General features: G+C 34.9%; 2 protein-coding genes across 2 annotated transcripts in view; both read right to left on the bottom strand.

Moving 5' to 3' along the window:
• Nucleotides 1-23,842, bottom strand: part of LOC129787507 (C2 domain-containing protein 5) — a 970,947-nt gene continuing 947,105 nt past the window's right edge. Inside the window, exon 10 of the transcript XR_008750237.1 lies at nt 1-24. The gene's annotated coding sequence lies outside the window, so the exon portion shown is untranslated. The remainder of the gene's footprint in view (nt 25-23,842) is intronic.
• On the bottom strand, nt 12,845-13,790 carry LOC129786909 (acyl-CoA Delta-9 desaturase-like). The gene is made up of 3 exons (XM_055822164.1): nt 13,781-13,790; nt 13,375-13,711; nt 12,845-13,310 (listed from the first exon to the last, which is right to left on the bottom strand). Exons 1-3 carry the CDS (start codon nt 13,788-13,790, stop codon nt 12,845-12,847), a joined length of 813 nt encoding a protein of 270 aa, XP_055678139.1.

The following is a 23,842-nucleotide window of genomic DNA, read 5'->3' as shown; positions in this document are numbered from 1 at the left end:
AAGCAGTGGTATCAACGCAGAGTACTAAATCTGCTAATACTCATATTGTGGCTCTTGAGGTTGGTAATATTAAGATTTTGGGCGAAAAATCGTGAAATTTTTTTTTTCATTAAATGGGGATAACAAATCAAAATAAGGTCCAGGACATCTTTACTAACATTTTTAAGACGATTTAACAAGGATTTGAGTCAAATCACGCTCAAAAGCTGATGGATTGCTCAAGTCAAATTGACAACTTCTAACGCAAAAATCGCGCATAACTTCACAAAAATTGACATTACAGGAGAACCCCTTGATGGATTTGAGTGAAATTTTTTTTAAAAGTTAGATGATAATATTTACTATTAATTCTAATGAAATTTGAGCCAGGTGTAACTTATAAAAAAATCTGGGAAGCGAATGAAGTTAGGGTACACTTTTTGTAACATAAGGGGGTCACATAAAAAAACATTAAAAAAGAACCACGTGACGGATCGGGATGAATTTTTTTTTAAAGTTAGAGGGCATTATTAGCTACCATTTGAATCCGAGTTTGTCCAAATCGGTCAACCCTAAGCTGAGATATAGTCAAAAGTGTATTTTTTCACTATAGTTCACTAGAATGACTGTAACAACCGAACCGCTTGACCGATTTTCAAAAATTTAGCAGATCTGGAAAGGGAATTAAATTACCTTTCCAACGACTATCTATTCATCAAAATCGGTGCACTAGCGGCCGAGATGCAAGAGGTCAAAGTCAAAATTTGTGAAATCATGAAAAATAGGCTTTTTCCTAGCTTTACCAAAATGGCTGCCAATAAATAACGGGTTAACCGATTTTCAAAAATTTACCAGTTTTGGAAAGGTGAGAAATGTACCTTTCCAAAACTAATAAATTTTTGAAAATCGGTTGACCACAGCCGGAGATATAGCCACTTGAAATTTACCTTCAAAAATACCCCATTTTTCCTTGCCCGGAAACTTTTTTAGGGTAGTGTATATTTGAATTTCCTTGGTGAATCATCCGAATATTAGCCAAAAATTCGAATATTTCCGAAGATCGAATAATTTCGTCCAGATAAACCCCCTTTGATTTACACGAATAATCATAAATTCATCAATAAAAATTCATGAAAATACAAAATATTTGACCGATAAATAGTTTTTTCCCCACCTTTCTCTAAGCATTCGAAAGAAAACTTAAAAACGAATAAAAATTACTACAAACCACCACATTTTTACTACTTATCAACCCCTAGCCATTGTGTTTCCTCCTACAACCAACTGTGCAAGAATGGTCAGTGAATGCAAAATAAATTGATTGTGATTATGATTAAATTTTCTTCCAATTGTGTCGTCTCTGGGAGCATTTCTTTTGCATATATTTTTGCGGTGTAGCTGTTTGCAATGAATGTAAATAATACATTTTAGCGTCACAAGTCACAAGCATTGAAATGCCATTAATTTGGTTGCATTTCATTAAAATAATATCTCTCCTCTTCCTTTTCCACGACCACTGTTTGTCCGCAAAGGCTGTTTTTTTGGCACTAAATGGCGCCAGTAAAGTGTGGGTTTTACATTTAACTTCCCAATTTGTGGTTTTACGGTCCATTAAGTAACAAACGAAAAAGATCTTCTCCCTCGTTGTTCTTTTCAACTCTATGCGAGATAATTTTATTAATAAACAGAAATATGATGCTGCGAAGGAAGTGCTGTGAATTTTTTTTTCATCTCTGCAGAGGTAAAAATAAATTTATTAACATATTTTGGGTTTTTGTCTCAAAATTTTTTTTTCTTACACATATATTTTGTATGATTTTTATGTGATAATTGATGAAACACCCAGAAATAATTTACATAATTTACCAGAGAGACGAAGAAGACAAAAAAAAAGTGGAGAATGAAAAGACATTTCCTCCAGGGAAGCAATTTTTCAATGAGACAAACATCGAAAAATACTTTTTGGACAAAAAGAAGGTGTTTCTGGGATAAAAAGCCAACAACACTTGAGGTGAGAGAACATAGCAAGAGCGCGAGGAAATCGATTAAATATTGAGAGTGTGTGGTGTCGCCATTGACTTGGCTTTTTTTTTTCTTATGAATATAAAATGCACAATCATGAGCGAACGCGCGTAGTTGGGTGTTTTATGAATGAAAATGTTTAGATGTCGAAATTATTTGTTAATTTATGCTACAACATTAAAAAAAACACAACAACCACACACTCCCATGTGATGGAGTTTTATGAATGAAAAAAGTGTTGCAATGTCGAAGCTATATGTAGCTATCTATATGTATTTTCTATGTATATGCACTGGAGGAATATTTTAAAAGAGTGGCCTCTTGATGGCTTTCGATGGAGTTTCACTTTAAGTGAAATAGGCACGGTTAGATAATTAATTTTGAAAAATATGATTTTTCTTTGCAATTATGTAAATTTGTGCCTAAGATCAATTACAATTATAGGCGATCTGAGAAACTCGTTATTCTGGTCATAAATTGTATCAAATTACAAAAATGTTTGTGAGGCAAATTAGATGAGGGGGGCGCAATGGCTCAAGACCAAAAGGACGGACATCCCACAGTGCGATGGCGCAAAAGTTGTGGGTCATTTCAGCACACAAAATCACATTCATAAAACCACTTGGCCATTCCGCCAAGAGAACGATCGAGAATTTAATTAAAAAAGCCTCTCTTTTGCTTTGGATACCTCGACTTCTTTGCCCCGTGATTGTTGGTAGCTCGCAGTTTTTTTTTTTGGCTTCTCATCCAGGAGCAAAAGGTGGAAGTTAGCAAAAGAGAGATGTCTCACAATCAAACGGACGCTCGTAAAGTCCCAAAGTGCGATCATCCAGCAAATTTACAAGAAATTAAATGAGAATATGGCACGGAACGAGCTTCTATGCAAATGAGCTTTATATTTATTATTTATAATGTGTATGCTCTTGAGCAACCTTCCTCTAAGACTATGCTGCTCTCTATGTGCTCATAACACACCAAACCCCGCGATACCTTGGTAAATGAGGCACTGTGCTCCATAGTATTGGACGTATTATTGAAATAGCTTGTCAGTCTCTCTAAATGTCTTGAGATTCATTCATAAAAGTGCCGCTTGTTTCATTAATAGAAAAAAAGCGACTAGTGTGCGAGAGTGTGATTGTCAATCGGTAACTTTATCCAAGAGAGAAGAATGCTTTGAAGATACCCAAGTGTCCGACATAATCAAATTTTATTTTAATAAATAAATAACTTTCAAATTTAATATTAATTTTCTTCGAGTAATTTCCTTTATTTAAGTTTTCAATCCAATAAAAGTGATAACCAGGCGTCTTCATCTCACTTAACTGATTCATTTAAATTCAACACAAGGGGTATTTATCCAGGGGGCCATAACTATTGCGTTCATGGTGCAGTTGCTTGCGTTCAATCTTGCGATCTTGCGTTCACTTGCGTTCACCTTAGGCCATACTTATTGCCCCCCTGAGCAAATCTGAATGAATTTTTGGGTCATCCCGTACCCGCAGGTTCATCGATGAGCCTGATCGACATGTACCAAAGCGAAGTTTCAAATACAAAAATTTAAAATTTTCAACTTTTACCTTGAAGTTGAGACATATTTTTGGCTAAAAGAATTTACTGTTTTTGACTAGAATTTATTACTTCGGCTGGATTTTAGTATTTTCTTAAAAGGTAAATTCAATAATAAAAAGTACTGAATTCTGGTTGAAAACATTACATACTAAATTCTAGCCAAAAACATAGTAAATTCTAATTGAAAAAGACTGAATTCCATTAGAAAAAGTAGAAAAAGTACTAAAAAGCTTAAAACGCCGAAAACGTACTAAATTCAATCCTGAAAAGTACTTAAAAACAGTAAATTCAAACCGAGAAAGTAGATAGTAAATTCAAGCCGAAGAAGTACTAAAATTTAACTGAAAATGAGAATATTCAGATATCTGGTAGTATTGTGATTATTCGCTAATCTACGGATTATTCGCTAAAATATTCAAAATATTCTCCAGATTAACACCCATTGATTATATATAGAGATATAAAAAAGCGCATCTAGTTCAAACTAAACTTTTCACGCGCATTATCGAGCAAGCTAGAGACTAGAACAGCTTTTTAATGAAAGCGACACCTTTCTCAAATGCAACAGTTGGACAATGCTGCATGTATAATTTATGTGATTTCACGTGGGACTTTGGCACACAAAAGAATGTTCTCACAATAATGGCATCAATGGAGTGTCAGGAAATCTCAGTGTGAGTATAGCCCCATATTCCCCATTGCAACGAGCCTGTTTGCGACGACATGCCGCAGTGTTGGAAGTACCGCCACGACGAGAATCTTCCGCGATTGAGACAATCTGCATGAATTTCGATTAAAATGTGCACTTGTACAAATTGCCGACTATTTGCCATTCATGCTGGGGCTTCCGTTCCGGGGCTACCTGCCAACGGCGAATGGACGTACAAAGGGGACCATTTAGGGTTAGTGCTGGCATTGCGGGATGATGTGATCGGGAAAGGAACGCGAGGAGATCACCGGTGAAGACGCCTTGAAAGAGTATGCAAAATGGAATTAGCATATAAATGAAGGAGCGGGAAGAGGTGCTAGGTGCAGAGCGAGGTGTTGATATGGTAGCGCCTGGGATGGTAATTGGGTGACAACTTGGAATGATTGCAACGTGTTAATTCAATTTAAATTCCATAGAAATATTGAGAGATGCTGTCAGGGGGCTTTTGATATGGTAATTCCATCGCACAAGGCTGCTGTTGCATCCACTTCAGCGATTAGATATGCACTGCTGCTGCGGCAAAAATCAATGGGCATTATCGTTTTGTCTTACCCGGTGAGTGATCCTCCTAATTGACCCACTGACTCTCCTCAGCATTGCCTCACTGAATCATCCGCGAGATTCTTGCCTCTACCGCGCATCTTCCACCACACTGCACCGGACAACCTGTGGCACGATCGCGGAGATTTTTCATCATATCTCCACCGATATGGGCAGTATAACAAATTTTTGATTTATTACCCGAAAGACTTCGTTGTATGTTTTCCAAAAAAAAAATTCCTCCAGCGCATCTTCCATCTCTTCCGTACAAGCTACCAACAAAATGCGATTCTCTTTGTAATCCTGTCTGAAGGCCGATATTTTGCTGCTTGGCTTGTATTAATGACTTCGCTCTCAATCTCCATCCGATTTCTTTACATACATATAATATACCTACCTATATCCATTTTCATATCATTCCCTTAATATTATAAATAATAATTAAGCAATTTCGAGAAGTCAAGCCCGCCATTGCCTAAAGTGTTGTTAATTGTGGAAACGATGCCTCCTTCAGTGGAGGGTCCCGTGGATGTTCCGCTTCATTTCATTCCATCCACCTCGGAGGTAAATACAGATTTATGACATGCAGAATCATTTGATCAGAGATAATTGGAAGAAACTCGATACAACTTTTCCACCGGACATTTGTGATTGAGGGAATCATTCTTCCTCATGTGGCTAAGCTTTGCGATAAACTGGACTTCTGGATAAATTGGTTCAAAGTTTGATTTATGATCAGAATGAGTTTCTTTGTATTAAAATATCATAGATTTACAACTGATTTTAATATGTAGTGGAACGTTGCCCAATACCGACCTTCTTCGACGATTTTTCAATCCGCTATTACTTAAAACCGATAAAACTTTTAATATAGAAAGTCATGGGAGTTAAAAGAGCATTAATGGGCTTTAAAATGATACCAAATTTAAGAATATTACTTTTTATTTTATACCATTTTTTTCTCATACTACGCGGGCCTTTGGAGGTCAGAATTGAGCCACGTTCCCCTAAAATTAGTTAAATAAAATGAGATAAATTGCAAATTTTGAGTTTGAATGATTTTTACAGAGAAAAATGTCTCATTTACTACTGATTTCGACGCATAGTATTAGTCTTTAGAATGATTATTCATACTTGAAGTTTTAATGATTTTTTTGGAGTAGGTATAGTGACTGTTTTAATACTAATTTTGACAAGAATTAATCTCATATTTCTTTTGAAAGCAATGAGTTTTTTACGATGAAATAAGGTCTGATCTACTACTGATTTCGACTAATAAAATTAATCTAAATTGACTTAATTTCAATTATTTTCTTTTAATTAAATAAAACTCATTTTTACGAACATTTACACGTAAAATCAGCTTGATAGAGACTTTCTTGCAAGATGCTTAGTTAGCAGCATAATTTGAATATTTTTTACGTCTTAAAATGACAAAGGAGCCCATGCGCTTGATATGGGCGAAGTACCTAATTGAAGGAAACGCAGAAAACAATTTTAACCCACCCAGTCTTGTAGGGAATCAAAAAAGGATAAAGAATCGCCAAAAATATTCACCATTTTCCACTGGGGTCACAACGAAAAAAGGCAAGAAAGTTTTGTAATAATTCAAAAAAATTGACCGCCATTCGCCATTTTGTCTCTTTCAATGCATCAAGCAGATGTTTCAATGCTTCGTCAAGAGCTTGTCGACATTTCATTCATTTTTTTTTTGAGAGAAAATAAAAAAAAATTGCGTATTTTTTTAGTTTAATTATCGTGGTAAATGTGTTTTACGTGTTGTTCAAGAGTGATTTTTATATCTGAATACCTGGGATGAATTCCCTCACAGCTTGTGACCGTCTCAGCGAGCACATCTCTCGTTACAAAACAAAGCAATCCAAAAACATTGGTCGTGAATCGTCTTGAAGATGACTTTTTCACGAATTGAGAGATCCTTTGCGTTTCACACTACCACGACAGACAAGACGATGGATTCTGGTTTTGTGATTCCCTGGATGTTGTCACGCAAAACCTTACGATTTTTCTTGGCACCACCTTTCCCAAGAACTTTTCCACGACCAATGATGTGCTCGCTGAGATGGTCACAAGCTGTGCGGGAATTCATCCTTCAGGTATTTAAATATAAAAATCACTCTTGAACAACACGTAAAACACATTTACCACGATTATTAAATTAAAAAAATAAGCAATTTTTTTTATTTTCTCCAAAAAGAAAAATAATGAAATGTCAAACTGTCATCGACAAGCTCATATTGACGAAGCATTGAAACATATGCTTCATGCATTGAAATGAACAAAATGGCGAATGGCGGCCAATTTTTTTGAATTTTTACAAAACTTTATTGCCTTTTTTCGTTGTGACCCCAGTGGAAAATGGTGAATATTTTTGGCGATTCTTTATTCTTTTTTGATTCCCTACAAGACTGGGTAGGTTAAAATTGTTTTCTGCGTTTCCTTCAATTAGGTACTTCGCTCATATCAAGCGCATGGGCTCCTTTATACATTCAAGATCAACCCAATGTTGACTTAAAAATTAAACATTTTTCTACGTTGATATACGTCTCACTCATGAACTACTGATTACGACGAAGAATTTTCATAAAAGTTTACTAAAATTGTCTAAAATTATTTTTTACTTTTTTGACTAAATATTTCGCAAAGTCTTACACCTAATTTCTTTACAGGAATGTCCTAAAAATTACAAAAAATCTTAAAAAAAGAATTTTTCCTTTGTGGAACAGGAAGTATTCGCCATCAACAGCAGCAGCAGAAACATCTGCAACGTCTTTTGCATGAACCCCACAATTTCTCCTTATCCTCAAAAGCCATCTAACTTTATTAAAAATTCACATCACAGACAAATAATAATTTCCACATCCACTGAAAGATGTTTAAAAGTATGTATCTGGGGGCACGGTACAGACATTTTTCTCTTCCCTTTCGGTGCAAAACAATTCCCTCCCATATTGGTGTGCAAACCATCCTGGGTAAAAGAGTCCGCGCGCGTATAATTCGATATTGTGAGAAAATGATCATTATCAATGTTGAACGCTTCTCTTTAATTATACAGATTCGGCTTTAAGTACGCGGAATGTCAATTAATAAATAACAACATAATGGGCTCGTGATGACCATAAAGTGAAAATGTCATCTGAAAAATTCATGTCATAAATTTGCAGTCGCATAAAAATTGCATTTATGTATGGGATGGTGGTGCCAAAGATGGGGAGGGAGAGTTTGCAACCAAATGAAAATGGGGCCAATTGAATAATTGAAACAAAAGTAAATGAGCCTTAATGCTTTCTTAATCGATTGCAATCGAAGTGCGAGAATACTGTGAGAATTTTTTATATAACTGTGAGACATTGGCGATAAATGGCGCGAGATAGTGGAAGCCACCATCGACGGTGAGTCTGCAATTTCTGGAATTCTCGGCGGTATGCAAGATTATGTTTAATATGCAAAATGCCCATCAATCAGCATTGCAAATGCAATAATTTCTCTCCCTTTATATCGTTGTCCTCGTGATCCACTGCATTGCGTATCCGACAGTTTGTAGAGGGAAGAAATATACCACAATATTGCCTCTGGCGCTTTAAGTACAGTCCCTGGCTCATTTGAAGGCTCTTTAATTGAAGATCTTTCTAGGATAATATATCACAAAATATATACGCTGAATCTTCATCGGTTGCCACTTCTCACCGCAACTTCTTTTATTCCCTTTTAATTTTCAATGTAAAACAGGATAAACAAGCATTTTACTATGAAGTATGGTTAATAGGGGAGCTTGGGGCAAACTCAAGGAAAATTAAATAGAAAAATTGATTGAAAATTACGAAAATCAATTTGAAAAGTTTTAATAAATTTTTGTAGAATGAACGAAACTTATTATGTCCAGGATAGATAAAAAAAATTAGGATTTTTTTTTTAAATTGGATTTGAGATAAAAACAAATTGGCGTCTTATTGGGTATTTTCAGACGATTGTAGTGAAAGTTGGCCAAAGTTGCTGCCTTTAATAATTTACCACAAAATCAATAAGTCAATAAACAATTATTGAAAAATCTTTTTCTAAATTTGAATTAATTCGTTTTCAATGTCAGAAAACCCAGTTTAAGAAATTCTCCAAGAAAAATGAAAAAAAAAGAAACTCAAAATGTATTCATTTCACCAGAACTCCCAAGAAACCTTCCTTTAAAAAATTAAAAAAAAACATATCACCCAAATCATACTTTTTAATTTATTTTATTTTATTCTAATTTATTTTTATTAGTTCCTTAGAAATACATAATATTTCTTCTCTAACACCTGAAGATAATGAGCTTATCTGTTGGTTTTTCTCAATAAACAATTTTTTTTGTCTTAAGTATATGAACTTTATTTCCACTAATCTTTCAAATAATTAAATTAAATTACAAAGATTTTTGAAATAGGATGAGACAATTTTTATTACTTTTAAAATGGTTTAAATTGTTTAACAAGCAAATGATTTCTTCCAGGTGAATTGTTTTCAAAGAATCTTACGGTCATTAAACTTTTTAATGAAAGTTTCTTTAAAAAATTCTATAAAGATTCTACAAAGAACTATACAACAAAATCTCTAAAAAAAATAATTTATGTTCCACACTCTCCCCTATTTATATAATACTTTTTTCTTATTAATTTTTTCCGCTAAATAAATCTCGTAGAATATATTTTCCCTTGTACACAGATCGATGATAAAAGAGCTGCTTCTCAACTGCCCTAATTGCAAATTTTACTTAAAGTGTTTTCTCGTACATAAAACGCCAATTTCCAGCAGTCAAATGCCCTCTGGGTGAAGTAAAATGTCTTCCATGACGGATGTTTAAAAAAAAAATTAATAAAAAAAGCGCAATGAAATTGGTCTGCGGGATTAAAATTGATGTGAATACGAGTTATTTTCACAAATTTGCATTTAGAGAAAATAATTTATTGGTGGTGTTTGGAATAGGCCGGCAGTGGCTCATTCTTCTCTGTCGCCCGACTCATGTGATTTGCGCTCTGAGGCACAATTTGGGATGCTGCTGGATGCTGCTGAATATACATTTTCATTCGTCTTCTGTGGCGCAATGCGTAAGCGCCAGATTGACGCAGAAAACGCATCCGCGTGCGCCAAAGGTGTGCATGATGGAGATGAAAAGGTAAACTCGCGCATTCGACCTCAGAGTCACCCACGCAAGTCACCAATGTGACGCCAAATGGATTGGAGTGCGTGAATGTTGTGCATTGAATTCTTTTTTCTTCATCAGCATTCTATGCAACATCAACACACAATAACCCATCAAATATCCAACACCGGATGGTGGTTCAAGTGGTAGCTCAAGTTGAAGTGTGTTTGGTGTGGAAAATTGGTGCTTCAGAGAATTTCTCAAGAGCACGCAATGCCAAACAGAAAGTATATTTGGAGAGATTTGTCTGGTGGATGATACTCCGTTTTTTTTTCTTGAGATTCTTTGCAGCGAGTCTTGACGAGAGTTGTGGAAGAAATAAGAAGAAATCTTCATATAAAAAGGATACCTGTTGGTGTTGTAATTTTTAGGTGTTTCTCTGATGTATAATATTTTATGCTACAAACTAAAATGTACGGGTAAGCTGACCAAGCTTACGAGAGCTGTGTTTCTTTCAGTGTAGGGGGAAATGGGGCAAAATGTTAGAAAATCAAGACCACACATCTCCAATATCTCAGTAAATATTATTTCGTAATTGTTCTAATTTAGTCAAAAGGTACCTTTTATAACTCTAACTAAGCCTATAAAGTTTTATATTAATTGATCTAATATTTTGGGATTTATTTAAAAAACAAATTTTTCGAATTTCAAAGTTACTTTGACCTTTCATTTCAATATCGTATTTTGGCGTATTTCTGTGTAATTTTTTTGATCCAAATGCATTTTTTGATAGAGTAACTATTGCTGAACACGAATTTAGTCTAAATTTTCCGAAAAAATTTTCCGGGTTTTCCCGTATAACACTGATAGTAAAAAGTACCCCTTGGGGCAAAATGTTAGAAACCGTTTTTAAGGCTGTTAACTATTTTTTTGTTTATTTATTTTATTTTTTACCAGTCGGCACACTTAATACTTATAATTTAGCATGTTATATTACTCTCTATTACTAATATAAAATTATTTAAAAAATAAAAAGTGCAATTTCATAAATTTTTCATTTTTTTTATTTTTTGTATTTTTTTTATTAAAAAAAATTTCTAATTGTTACGCAAATACCTTATTATCAATTGCTTTTATAGTGTCTAGATGAAATAAATTCATAAAATTGAAATTTAAGGCCAAAAAACGCAAACTAACATTTTGCCCCATGATTTTTGAAACAGGCAAATGTGGAAGGGTTTGGAAAATGGCCTGAAAATGCATTTTCCCGTTGAGATAGAGAAAAATCGTCTGAGACAAAGTTGTAGCCCGGAAAATTTCCTATAAGATAGTCGTCATGAGAAAACTCAAATATTTTCAGGAAAATCAGGAAAATGTTTCTCCCAAAAAACTAACAAATTGCCCCATTTCCCCCTACCAATTTTGTGAGAGCAAACTAGAACGCGAATTAATTTAAATACGCGCAAAGTCGGGAAAAGTTGAAAAGTCATCCCCCAAGAAATCTTTAAAACGCCATATCTCGGGAACGGCTCCAAAGATTTTCGAGTTTGAGCTATCGCTGGAAAGGTCTTAACCTCAACTATAACATATTAAAATGTTGAGTAAATCGATAATGACATTTTCGAAATATTCGAGTTCGAAATTTTCGAAAATTTTGATTTTGACTTTAGCGCCTCTCGCGGTCATTTCTCGAAGTTGAAATGTTTTAGACATTTGTAGGGCTTCACGAAACCTTTCATTTGCACTTGAGTTGATCAAAATCGGACTTGTAGAACCCGAGATATGACATGCCAACTTTGGAAGGCTATATCTCGAGAACGGAGACATAGATTTTCTTCATTTTTAGCATGGAGCTAGATAATATGGTCAGCTATAACATATCAAAAAATGAAGCAAATCGATAATGGCGTTTTCGAGATATTCATCGAAAACTAATCGAAAATTTTGTTTTTGATTTTTGGCCCCCTAGCGGTTACTTTTGGAACTTCGGATGTTCTAGAGAGTTGTAGGGCTTGTTGAGAGCTTTTATTTGAGCCTGGGTTGATCGAAATCGGTCAAGCCGTTTTCGAGTTATGGTCGATTTTCGATAAATATTCGGCCATATTGACTAAAGGTCTTGATGGCCCCTACAACATATCAAAATTTCAGATTTTTAGCTATTACAGAGGCAGAAATATAGCGAAAACAAAATTTTGAGGTTATTCAAAATTTGACGTCATAATCGGACGTCTTCCAGTCGACTTTTAAACTTTGCCGTTTACCGCAAGTCTCTATCTATTACCGTTCTCTTGCAATTTAGGTTTGTACTACGGCCGGACGGCCAGCCGGAAAAAAAATTTTTTGGCGCATACGTTTTTTGGAATGTGGGGACCCTAATTCGTGCTCATCCCAAGTTTGAGCACGATCTGACGACTTTCGATTTTGCTCGGTACACAAAAGCTGTGTCTGAAAGAAACACAGCTAAAATTAAATAGGTAGATTACATAATTTCTTTAGAATTTAATACATCTAACATTGATGCTTGTCTTTAAGAAAAATTATATGTCATTAAATAACATTTTAATACCCCCCTTAAAGAGGTCGAAAGAAATGAAGTTCAGGAACAATTTCAATGGTAAAATTTCAAGGTGAATTTTCCACAAATTAATTAAAACGAGATTAAAACTACATAATTTTTTATTATGGATAAAAATACCTAATGCAGAAGGGGAAGGAACAAGAAAATAAAACAAATTTTTTACGCGAAAATCCAACATTATTTTCTTTCTTCTGTGATAATTTAAATTGGATTTAACTTCATAATTCATTTATTAATGACAAAGGGGAATCATCAGGGATGATTGCATCCCCTTTATCAAATAAATAAATAAATTTATTTGTCTATTTTGTTTCCCTTAAAGTGAAATAGTGTTCGTATTAGCAAAGTCTTCGTACTTTTCATAAGATTTATCTCCAGTCTTCAAGATGCGTTTCTTGATGGATTCCTCACTGGCTGTCTTGACGTCGTATATCCATCCCTTTTTTATGAAATAGTTAATCACAGCAGTGGACCAGTTGTGGGGCGTCCCCAATTCTGAAGTTCTGTAGTCCCATGGGAAAGCGTGATGGTAGTTATGCCATCCTTCCCCAACAGTTATCATGCTGATAATTTTATTCTCACCAGGAAGGATGGTATTATCGTAGGGCTTTGTGCCGTATGTATGGGCATAACTATTGACGAGACACATCAAATTGAGTGCAAGGCACGTTCTGGCACAATAGCACACCAGGAAGGATTTCAGAGGATCTTCATTCCAGAAGTAAATTTGGGTGGCGCAGGGTATCACGATTGCCAACAAAATGTACATTTCGATGAAAAACCTGTGAACAAAAATATATTTTCCTGACTTTTCCTTTCAATTTATCCCTAAATTCAGTATCTTACAAAGTCTGGAACTTTACAAAAGGATCTGCATCTAAATCCCGCATATTCATCTGTCTGCCGTAGTGGATGACTTTGGGATTTTTGTAGCACAAAAACCAACCAATGTGAGAGAAGAAGAACCCCCTTCTTGCATTATGGGGATCAGCGTCGGTGTCGGAGTATTTATGATGCTGTCGATGATTCCTCACCCAAGCCCACATTGTATTCTGCCCGCTCATAGAGAACAACAGCACAAAAATGAGCCGTAGGGTGGTGGTTGCTTTAAATGCACGATGGGTGTAGTATCTATGAGCTCCAATTGTAACCGCAAAACCACAAACAAAAAGAAGTAGCACACCTTTTGAAGAAAAAAAAAAGAATTTACTTAATCACTATTTGAAATTTTATTTCATAAACTATTTCTCACTGTGAATCATCGTTAGGGGATGAACATTAAACGTTAAAAAGTGGTAAGCTCCAATAAAGAAGAGGATGTGATACATGATATATCCAATTAAATTCCTCCAAATAATTTTATGCTTATAACTAAAATCAGTTCCAATATCAGCCACTGTACTATTGAACTTTTGAACTTTATCCTGCGCAGAAGAAGGAACATCTTCTACCGGAGACACTTCACTAACCATTCTTACTGCTTTAACATTCAACACCGCACAAGTAACTAACTTATTCTCTCCTTTTCAGTCGCTTTATATAAAGACAAGAACAACTCATATAATAAATAAAAAATGAACAAAAAAATTCAAATAAATTCCAGCTAAAAATTTATTTAATTGATAGAAATAAAAATCTTTTTCTTAATACCTTGTAGCACGGGGAAAAAATTGATGATATGTTTGGGTGTTCTAAGTAACATATAGCAATTAGACCCAATATATGTATATTAAAGGGTGATTCAAATGTTTAAGATTTTAGTGTTTTTCTGATATATTAAAAATAATTTAGAATAAGAAAGAGAATTTATATTTTCTAGTTGAGTTTCATCACAGTTCAAATATTATTTTTATTCGATCATGAAAAGGTCAGAAAATATATATTTTTATTGTTGTTTTGGGAAATTTTAAGTTATGAACTGGTCTGTAGGTTTCGGGTCTACACGTTTTGTGAACCCAAACGATACCAAATAGCAAGAACACGTAAATGGCACTATAACAGGTCCACGAATTTCGCGAATAAGAAAAACTACAAGAAAAAGGGCAAGAAAAAACTAACATCGGCACGATTGCCGATAATCAATCATTTTCTTTTAAATGGTCGATCCAATCTTCTGCTATGTTCTGTTTTACACCAAAGGTAAACAGTCCAGGCCTACATTGTAAAAAACGGCTAAGTCGGTTCGGAGCTTATAAAAAGTCAGCCGGTTTTACAATGTAGCCCCTGCGAGGTATTTTTCAATTGGTTTAGCCAATTTTTCCTCTTCAGTATTTGCGCGTCGATTTTTTTCTTTTATTTTAAATTTATTTTAATTTTTTTGTGATATTCCCCTACAGCTCAATGATGTTTTTGAAATAAATAACCAAACGTCGTGAATATAGGTGAATAGCCTTACTTCTTGATTGCACTTCAAGCACCCTTCCCACCCAATATCACCTAAATTTTTCAATGCCGTCATCACTTTATGAGCCTTTTTCAAGAATTTCTTTTTTTAATTTGAAACTAGTTGATTCCAAAGGTTGTTGTTTTTTTTCTGGGTATAATTTAAGTAAAATAAAACTATTTGTCCCATCATAACATAGCCCAGCACAATTTGTCTGAAATCTTGTTAATTAATTTGTATTTTGTAATAAAACTAAGCGGCACGTGCGTGATTATGAATGTAAAAAGTTTTTAATAGGCTCAATGGCCTAAAAATGATCTTAATATATTTTCCTAGAAGTCAATTAGCCCTCAATTTAAATTAAATTAAAAACAAAAGAAAAAGTTTAACAATTTATTTTACGTAAGAAAATGTCTTACGTTGATATATATTCAAAGTTCACGAATTCTACAACATAGCAATTCCATAGACTGAAAGCTTCTTACATTGAAACTGATTTATGTGGTCCAACGTCTAGTGGCAGAGTCTAAATTGTTGTGTTAAAAAGTCAAGCAGAAAATGCTCTTGACTTCTTTGGGAGAATCACTCGCGAGTCATCCTCTTGGAGAGTGTGTGTGGAAAGAGTGTCTCAAAGGTGAGCGCCTCGAAGGAGGAAGAAGTCACTCTTGTGCCAAGCCTCAAGTACCTCAAATGGTTACGTTAGAATGTGACTCCGGGTGACCACTTCATGTCCATTGCGAGGTAGACAGCCTTGGGTTGCCTTGCTGGTGGACCCAAAGACGGAGAAATATGGGGACGCGGAATGGAAGCCGCAAGGCGCACAGTCCGGTGCTATAGCAGAGATAGACCATCTCTCGTTCTCGGGCCAGCCAGGTGAGGTGGTGCAAAAGGTAAAATTCACCTGAAAAACTGTATCGTGCATGATTGTTTTGCTCGCACAGGTGAATTCTTCTCACCTGGGGTACACCACTGACCATTGCAACAAATGCAAGAAATCTACTTTTCACTCTATAAAGCCGCATTGGCTAAAGGTACAAACAGGAGGGACACACCACCATAGAGTAATGCTGATTGAGAAGCTGGAGAAAAAAACATCGCGATTGGCTCAATAAATGCTCATAGAAGTAAACACAGGTGAGGCTGATTTACCATAAACACTCGCCCAATTTGGCTTTATGGCCTTTTCGAGTTACCACGATAGGGAAGTCGGCTTTTGCCAATGGTGTCCTGGGAACAAGCAGTCTTTCAGATGAGAGGTACATTTTACAGTACTTAGATGTTGGAAGTAGTGAGCTTTTGCCAAGTGCTCAAAGCAGTGATTTATTATTTTTATTTTTGGCTCACAACTTATTTTGTATTTAGTTAAAATTTTTTCCTAAACCTGACTTAATTTTCTTTTGAACTAGGAATAAGATTCTTCAGCCCGACCTAAGTTTTCTAGTTCAGTAGACCTAAGGAAGTTATTTAAACTTGGCTTAAGATTTTTAGGCTAGGCTTGATTTTTTAGGGTTAAGTTTTTAGGGTGCCTAAGGTAAAACTGAATTGGGGCTGAATGCATTTCTAGACAGTTTTTGGGAATTTCGATGCAGAACAACAAAATTAGTAAAAATCAACCCAAAAATGCATTCAACTTCGATTAAGCATGTCCTCCGTACATTAAAACCTAAAAAACCTGACCCTAAAAAAATTGGCCTAGCTTAAGAAATAGGCTTAGTCAAACTTGGTAGTGAACTTCACTCTTAAAAAAAAAACATAAAATTTGTAGAATATCATAAAACATAAAATCTTTTTAATCGAAAAATCTAATTTAAAAACAAAGAAATTCTATCAAAATTTCCTCTTTTCCATCAATTACAATACTCCTCCACTTCTTGCATGAAACCACCGTGCGTGAGAAGGTAAAAATGCATGTGCAGCACAAATATAGCTAACTATTTCTGCAATTGGAAGAAAATTATTGTGTAACAGTTTTGGATCAAGTGACGTGGAAAAGCCGTTTAGTGATTGATGGAGCTTTGGACAATGGAAGTGCGGCGAAAAAATGGATCAAAGAATTCCTCCATTGGACGCATTTGGAGAACCTACATTGTCCATTTTTGGCTGCTACAGCTGAGGAAGATGTTTCCGATGCGCGATAAGCCCATTTTGGAAAATAAATCTCGTTTTCTCAGCATTGCTTGTACATCGAAATGAAATCTTCTCTCATCTCCCATTGATCGAGTTGGTTGAATGATAAGAGATGTATTGGATATTGTGTGGCTTATGTGGAACTGCATCGATTAATTCTAAGATTTATTTTTAAGATTTCTCCCGTCTCGTCAATGTTTTAGAGTTTAGTTTATTCTTCGTGATTTTGAGAGAAAATGATCGGGAAGTGATTGGATGAATAGGCCATACAGGAAGAGTAATTAATCAATCATGGGAAGGTATTATTCAATTAATTTCAGAGTATACAGCACCCACATATGCGTGGCATTTGAATGGTGGCTCCATGAGTGCGCCTTCCCCCTCCCTACAAACCATCCCAAATTCATTGATCAATTCTCGGAAGACGTTCACTCAGCCACAACTTTTTATCCGAACACTCTTGAGCATAACAAAAGTGGCAGCTAGAGCCAGGCACACACCTCCTAAAAACCGCAAACTTCCGGTCGATTAGCGCGTGGGCAGTTTCAATCTCAGCAAAGATGACTGAGAGATACGTGTGCTTCTCAGAAAATGACATGCTTTTCTATGATTTCCACACAGATTCATAAGATGCGGAGATTCATAATCTTGTGAATGTTTTTTTTTGCCCTTCTTCTCAGCGCTGGCGACTCACTTTTACTCATCTTCGTGGTTTTTTATTTATCAAAAATTCTCTTAGAGGTCACAGCACAGGTATGACGTAATTTGCCGGCGGATGAGAAACCTAAATTTGCGATAAATGAATAAATTTTCTCATCTGTCAGCCACTGGATGGGGCTCCTCTGCCACAGCGCTCTCATATGCTAAATCATTGCAAATTGCGAGATTTTATAATAGAGAGATTTTGACCAAATTTGGTCGTGGCGCTTAAGAATCGCGCACACAAAAGGTGCTGCACACATCGCTGGGGGACACACCGTGAGACAATTGGCAAATAGACTTGCATTTAACTGCCGATGGTGCACTTTGCTTGGCAAAATTGGATGGTGACCAGTTGCGCGGTAAACATCTTCGACTGTTCGTTCTCACGTCATGCCGATTAAAGTGGCAGATAGAGTTGAACTGAATAAGAAGGATTCAAAATAGATTTAATGTTTTTCAATAAAAAAAATTGGAAATAGAGGAGTAGATTCTGATACAAATCTTTACATTTCTTTCCTTACAATTCGTAAGTTATAACATTTTTGATATTCTGAGATAAATCTTTAAAAATTTTTTTTCTTTCTTTAAACTGGATACTGAAAGAAAATTACTTTTCCAGACCTCTTTGAAGTTCTTTCTGATTGTTTTCTGGAACAACTAATTATTTGGTTTTCTTTTATAGAACGACAGCAGAACGATTAAAAGCTCCATCTGTCAAAATCTTACAACAAACTTTTAAGTTGTTAGAAGAGAAAAGAAAAGATGTTTATCAGAATCTACCCCAGAATTTGAAGAATTAAACGATTTCTTATAAAAATTTAAAAAGATAGAGTTAACCGGTTTTCAAATTGAAACCTTTTATTAAAAAAATTCAAACGTTTGAAAAAAACGTCAGACGCTAAAACAAACGTCAAATGAAAGAAAAAAAACTCGTGAAATATTAGAAAAAGGGCGTCTAAAGTTAGAAAAAAAAACTTCAAAGTAAAGAAAATTATTCAAACTTTATAACAGAAATATCAAACCCTTAAACCATAATGTCAAATGTTAGAAAATGAAAGAGAAACGTCAAAAAAATTAAAGAATAAATAAAACATTAACATAAAATAAGATTTTAATCGTAAACTGTAGATTTAATTGCAATAGCCGTTAAATCTCAATATTTTGAAGTTCTTCTTCTTCTGCGTTTTAGCTTATACGGCTTTTGAATTCCTTCCGGATCCACATAGTCCATTCAGAGGATAAAGAAGATATTCGGTTCTATTCAGCTACCAAGAAATTCTTAAAATTTCAACAATTTTTCTTAAAATTTCAAGAATTTCTTGATTGCTGAATACGACACATTATTTCTTTTAAATTTTAAATAAATAAAAACGATTAAAAACTTTTTAAAATAATAAAAAAATTTCCTTATCTTAAATCTAGAGCAAATTCAACTCTACTTGGGATATTGTGAGAGAAAAATCAAAGCCGCGACAGCAAATTATGAATGCAGCAAGAAACGAGTTTATGACTCACGATAGTGTGTAGATTAATATTAACTAACATATCCTAGGTGGAGATGAGTGGCAAAATAGCGCATTGTACGCGCGAGATAAAAACACCTTATCAGCATCGTGATCAGTGGCAACATTTTTAATGCCTATCATCAAACTATATTCTGATTAACACATGACACCTCTTCTGCTGCGGCACCTAATCTCCCCGCGAGGGGTGGAAAGGGGCGTACGATGCTCACTTTTAAGTGCTTGGAGACAGCACTATCGATATAATGGCACACAATCTATTCAGCTAATCGGCTGAGATATCGCACACGGCGAAGAGATTTGCAACAAATTGCAAAAAGGATCGTATAAAACATCACCATTTATAACTGCAAAAACAAGCTAATATAAATGGAACTGACACCTGTTGGATTCAATTCCTTCTTATATGCATCTCACATCTCCATTGCGCGATGTTGAGAAAATTCCACGACTTTTGTCATATTTTACAACACTAATTACCACCACTTCACAACATATCTATGCACATATTTTTGCACCAATGCCCCAACAAACATATCTCTTAAAGGGTATTTCTAGCGCACGAATGGCTGCATATAAGAAGATTTTCCTCACACCAAATCACCACCACAATCTTTCATCTTTTAGATGTTTTTATCAGGCAATTTCTTCGTGTGGTGGAATATTTCATTTTGCAGATGGAAATTCCAAAGGAGTCTTGAAAATTAAAATAAATTTGTCAACACATCGTATACAACGATTTGAAATAATCGACAATTTATTGGTGAAATCCTCTTTTGTGGTGCATTTATCTCTTTCACCCGGTTGCACCAAAAGGAAAAGCGTCTCTTGGGCACAAGACGCGCGGCTACGGAAGCAAACAATAATTTACTTTAATAACTATATTTACATTCGAAAGCCGACGGAGATTTGCCAAGAATCTCTCGGTAGGGAGCTACGCATACACAGGAGAAAAAAATAAGAAGACAGAGACCATTTGCAGAGTTTTCGTAGGAGGGAAAAATAGCTTGAAATTGGATTGAATCAGGACGTATATCTCTTTGCAATCTGGTTGCAATGGAGACAAGACAAACCAACAACATGGGACCCTGGAGGCATGTAAGAATAAATTAATTTAAACATCTTGTATTGAATGCAATAAAACCAACAAGGAGATCTTGCGGAGATCCAATTGAGATGTCTCTTTTGAACCAGAATTTCCTTGCTCTGTCTCTTATCAAATTCAATTAAATGTATCGGAGTTAAATTATTAGATTTTGCAAATTACTGCTTAAAATCTCTGGATAAAAGCAGTTAGAGTTGCGTTGGATTAAGTTTAGTTGAAAAATAATTTTCTTTGTAAAGTTTATGGCTGTGATAAAAAAATTACACTACGCTAAAAAAGTTCTAATGAGATAAACAAATACAATAGGGGTCCTCACTTTGGTTAGTGTAGTTGTGTAAGTGTCGGAATAAGTTCTTTGCGATTTTATGCATCAAGAAGATTTTAATATGAATTTCCAATCTAGAAAAATCTTTAAAACGAATAAACATTTAAAATTTTTTGAGAGAATAAAAAGAAAAATTAATATTCTTTTTAATAGAATAAATGATCCAATAAATATGCAAACTGGCAGAGTTTTATGGTAAATTTTTCAAGTAATTTTCAAACTAAAAATCAAAATTTGATATTTTCTATTTTGGGAAAACAACTTTTCTTCTTAAAACTTTTTTTTTAAGTTCTCTTTTAAAAATATTGTTCTTCCAACAAACCCTAATTTAGGAAAGAAATTTTTATCGTTCTACATAAAAGAAATTCTATTATTTCATTAAATAGGAATTTAAAAAATTAATTAAAAAGAGTCTGATATACCTAATACCTACTGTTTTCGACTAAATAATTTTTATTTTTCAATTTCTCTTTAGGGTACATAGATTAAATTAAAACTAACAGATTATCTTGACAAGCAAGGAGAAAATAAACTGAAATAATTTACAGTGCCTGAAAATTTTTCCGATTTACTACAGCTTCTGGCTAAAAATATTACATAATTTATTTGTTTTTTCTTAATAGTCACTCAGCCGTTTTCTTTTTAAATATAATAAAAAGAAAAGAAGAATGAAAAGCAATTTCGGAAGAAACAAAAACTGAAGGAGAAACTCTCGACGATCTTGCTGTTGTACAAAATTGATTTGTCTTGTGTGAAAATGTTGTTCTTAACGATGGTGGCATTAATTTAAGTGCTTGGGTGAAATTCGTTAAATTAAGCTGTTCATTTTTTTAAATGCCTTTCCATGGAAATTGCATTTTGGCCGCGCAGTGATGTGGAGGAGCTTCCACACACGAGACACCTTTATGTACCGGCATTTGATGCGTTTAATTGCTTCGAAAAGTTAAGAGATTTCAGCCCACTATTTATCAGTATAATGATCGCAATCAAACTCACCCAAAACGTGCGATAGGACAGACTCTCTGGTTCACTTCTTGCGCGTGATGTCTCTTTGATAGTGTCTGACTTGGCAATGTGGAGAAGCCAATAAGCCGATGAATTTCTCAGAAAGGAAAGAAAACTAAAAAGGTAGAATGAAGAAGAAGAATTAAGAAAAAAAAGGAAGAGAGACAATCTTTTAAGGTTGTTCATAAAATTACAAGGGAATTTCCATAAATAACACTTCATCACGAGGAAGGTCCCCTGGACGCGTGATTGTAAGTGGTGTCGTGTTCGACGTTCCACTGATGTTTTGTGTGCCTTTTGACAAAAATTGAGGGAATATTTTGTGTTTTGTATCTCCATAAGATGAACGACACCCACAATTTTTCCCTTTTGGTGCTACGAGAAAAATGTCGTGTTGAAATTCTTTTTAATTCAATTTCCATCCGGACCACCTGGTTGGGAGATCAATAAAGACGCCACGACATTCCGGGGTCAGAGTGGGGTCACCACATATATCTCTCTCTCCTTTTGGGCCTTTTGGCGTGAAGTGTGTGTGTTCATCCGCGTCTCTCCTTTCATTGATTTGCAACGCAAAACCATCAGCAAAATCCTACTCGTCGACACTACTGCTACGGAGATTTGCCGATCGCGTGCTATTGCACCTGAAATGCAAAAGACATTTGCGGACTTTCTTGCATGTAGCTGATGCATTTCTATATATTTTAAGTGCACAGAAAGAGAAAGAAAAGTGATTTAAAGAAAGTATTAACATGAAGCTAAATTAATCATAGAATATATTGGCTTTAAATGATTTTAGTTTTCTCTAATGATTTTCCTAATTTTACACAACACACAGGGAGGAAATTCTCAGGAACTACTCGATGGATTTTGATCGGATAAAAGGCAAATGAAAGAAGGTATATCAATGAAGATTGTACCGGAACAGAATTTTGAATTTCAACTCAGAGGCTGAGAAATAATTATTTAAAATTTTTTTATAGGTTTGTACACATTTCTTTACTTATCTCAGCTTTAAAATCGAACCCTAGAAATCTATTCCGGTACATTTTCCGTTGATATATCGTCTTCACTTTGCTTTTTACTTGTTCAAAATCCGTTCAGTAGATCCAGATAAAAACCTACATTTATGGTTTTAGAGAATTGTGGAAAATTCGGGAAATCACAAGATGGCGTCAGATGAAACTCGGCTTAAAACGATTTTCTAGCACTTCAGGGCTGCCTCAAGGAGTCAAAATTATTCAACACAGAAAATGAAAACATAAAAAAATAAAATTTTTTTAACGATTAAATACAAAACAACTCCACTTGCAACAAAACACAGGTGAGATTTAATAAATAAAAATCTCTTTCGCAATATGATTTTTAATCATTCCTTTCAAAATAATCTCAATTAAATATCCACGTTGCGCGGTAAATAATCTCCTATCGAACTCATTATTTCTGATTTAGTGCATTGATCGTAAATCAGGTTCAGTTCCCTATTTTGATCGCATAAGCACACACTTGCACGCCCGAGATTTATCTGCGGGTCCGCGAATTGAATGTGCGCGCGCGCGTTTACGGTCAAATGGGAGGCGTAAATTGATCACAAACGGAATAAAAGGTGAACAATAATTGTAACGCGATCGCTCACGATAAAAGCCACTTCAATTTGTCGAATTCAACTCACACGCGTTACACCAAAGAGATGGAATTGATTTCCCATTGAGGTGCACAAACGCGCGGTGTGGCTCATGGGCATATTTCCCTACATTAATGTACTTTTGTATTTTTGTGATCAAACATCCCGCAAAATTGTGAAATTCTATATTTCACCCAGATTGTGTATTCGGCGCTGCCCTCAGATGCAGCCGAATGAAAGGAGAGTTGAAAAAAATGGAGCCTATAACGTACAATGTTTACAAGAATTTATTGTTTTGCATCGTGGAAAGAGGCATTTTGGGAGATTGAAAGAGGCAATAAAAACCATAAATTGATTCAGAACGTGATTCAAAAATCATAATAAAAATGAATTTATAATTTTAACGTGAATAACATACGAAATGCCACCACAGAGCACAAGTTATTTTTTGTATGAGAGCACTGTGTGCTTAAATATACAATGATCAGATTCTTGTATATCAATGACACCTTAGGGGAGCAAT

This window comes from Lutzomyia longipalpis, chromosome 1 (assembly GCF_024334085.1).
Source record: "Lutzomyia longipalpis isolate SR_M1_2022 chromosome 1, ASM2433408v1".
Taxonomy (NCBI): Eukaryota; Metazoa; Arthropoda; class Insecta; order Diptera; family Psychodidae; genus Lutzomyia; species Lutzomyia longipalpis.
This window is presented reverse-complemented; position numbering and strand designations above follow the sequence as displayed.

Excerpts from the sequence above, each read along its gene's own strand:
- LOC129786909 (XM_055822164.1), bottom strand. Across the intron at positions 13,311-13,374 it reads TTTGTAAAGTTCCAGACTTT|GTTTTTCATCGAAATGTACA; the intron begins GTAAGATACTGA and ends TTTTGTTCACAG.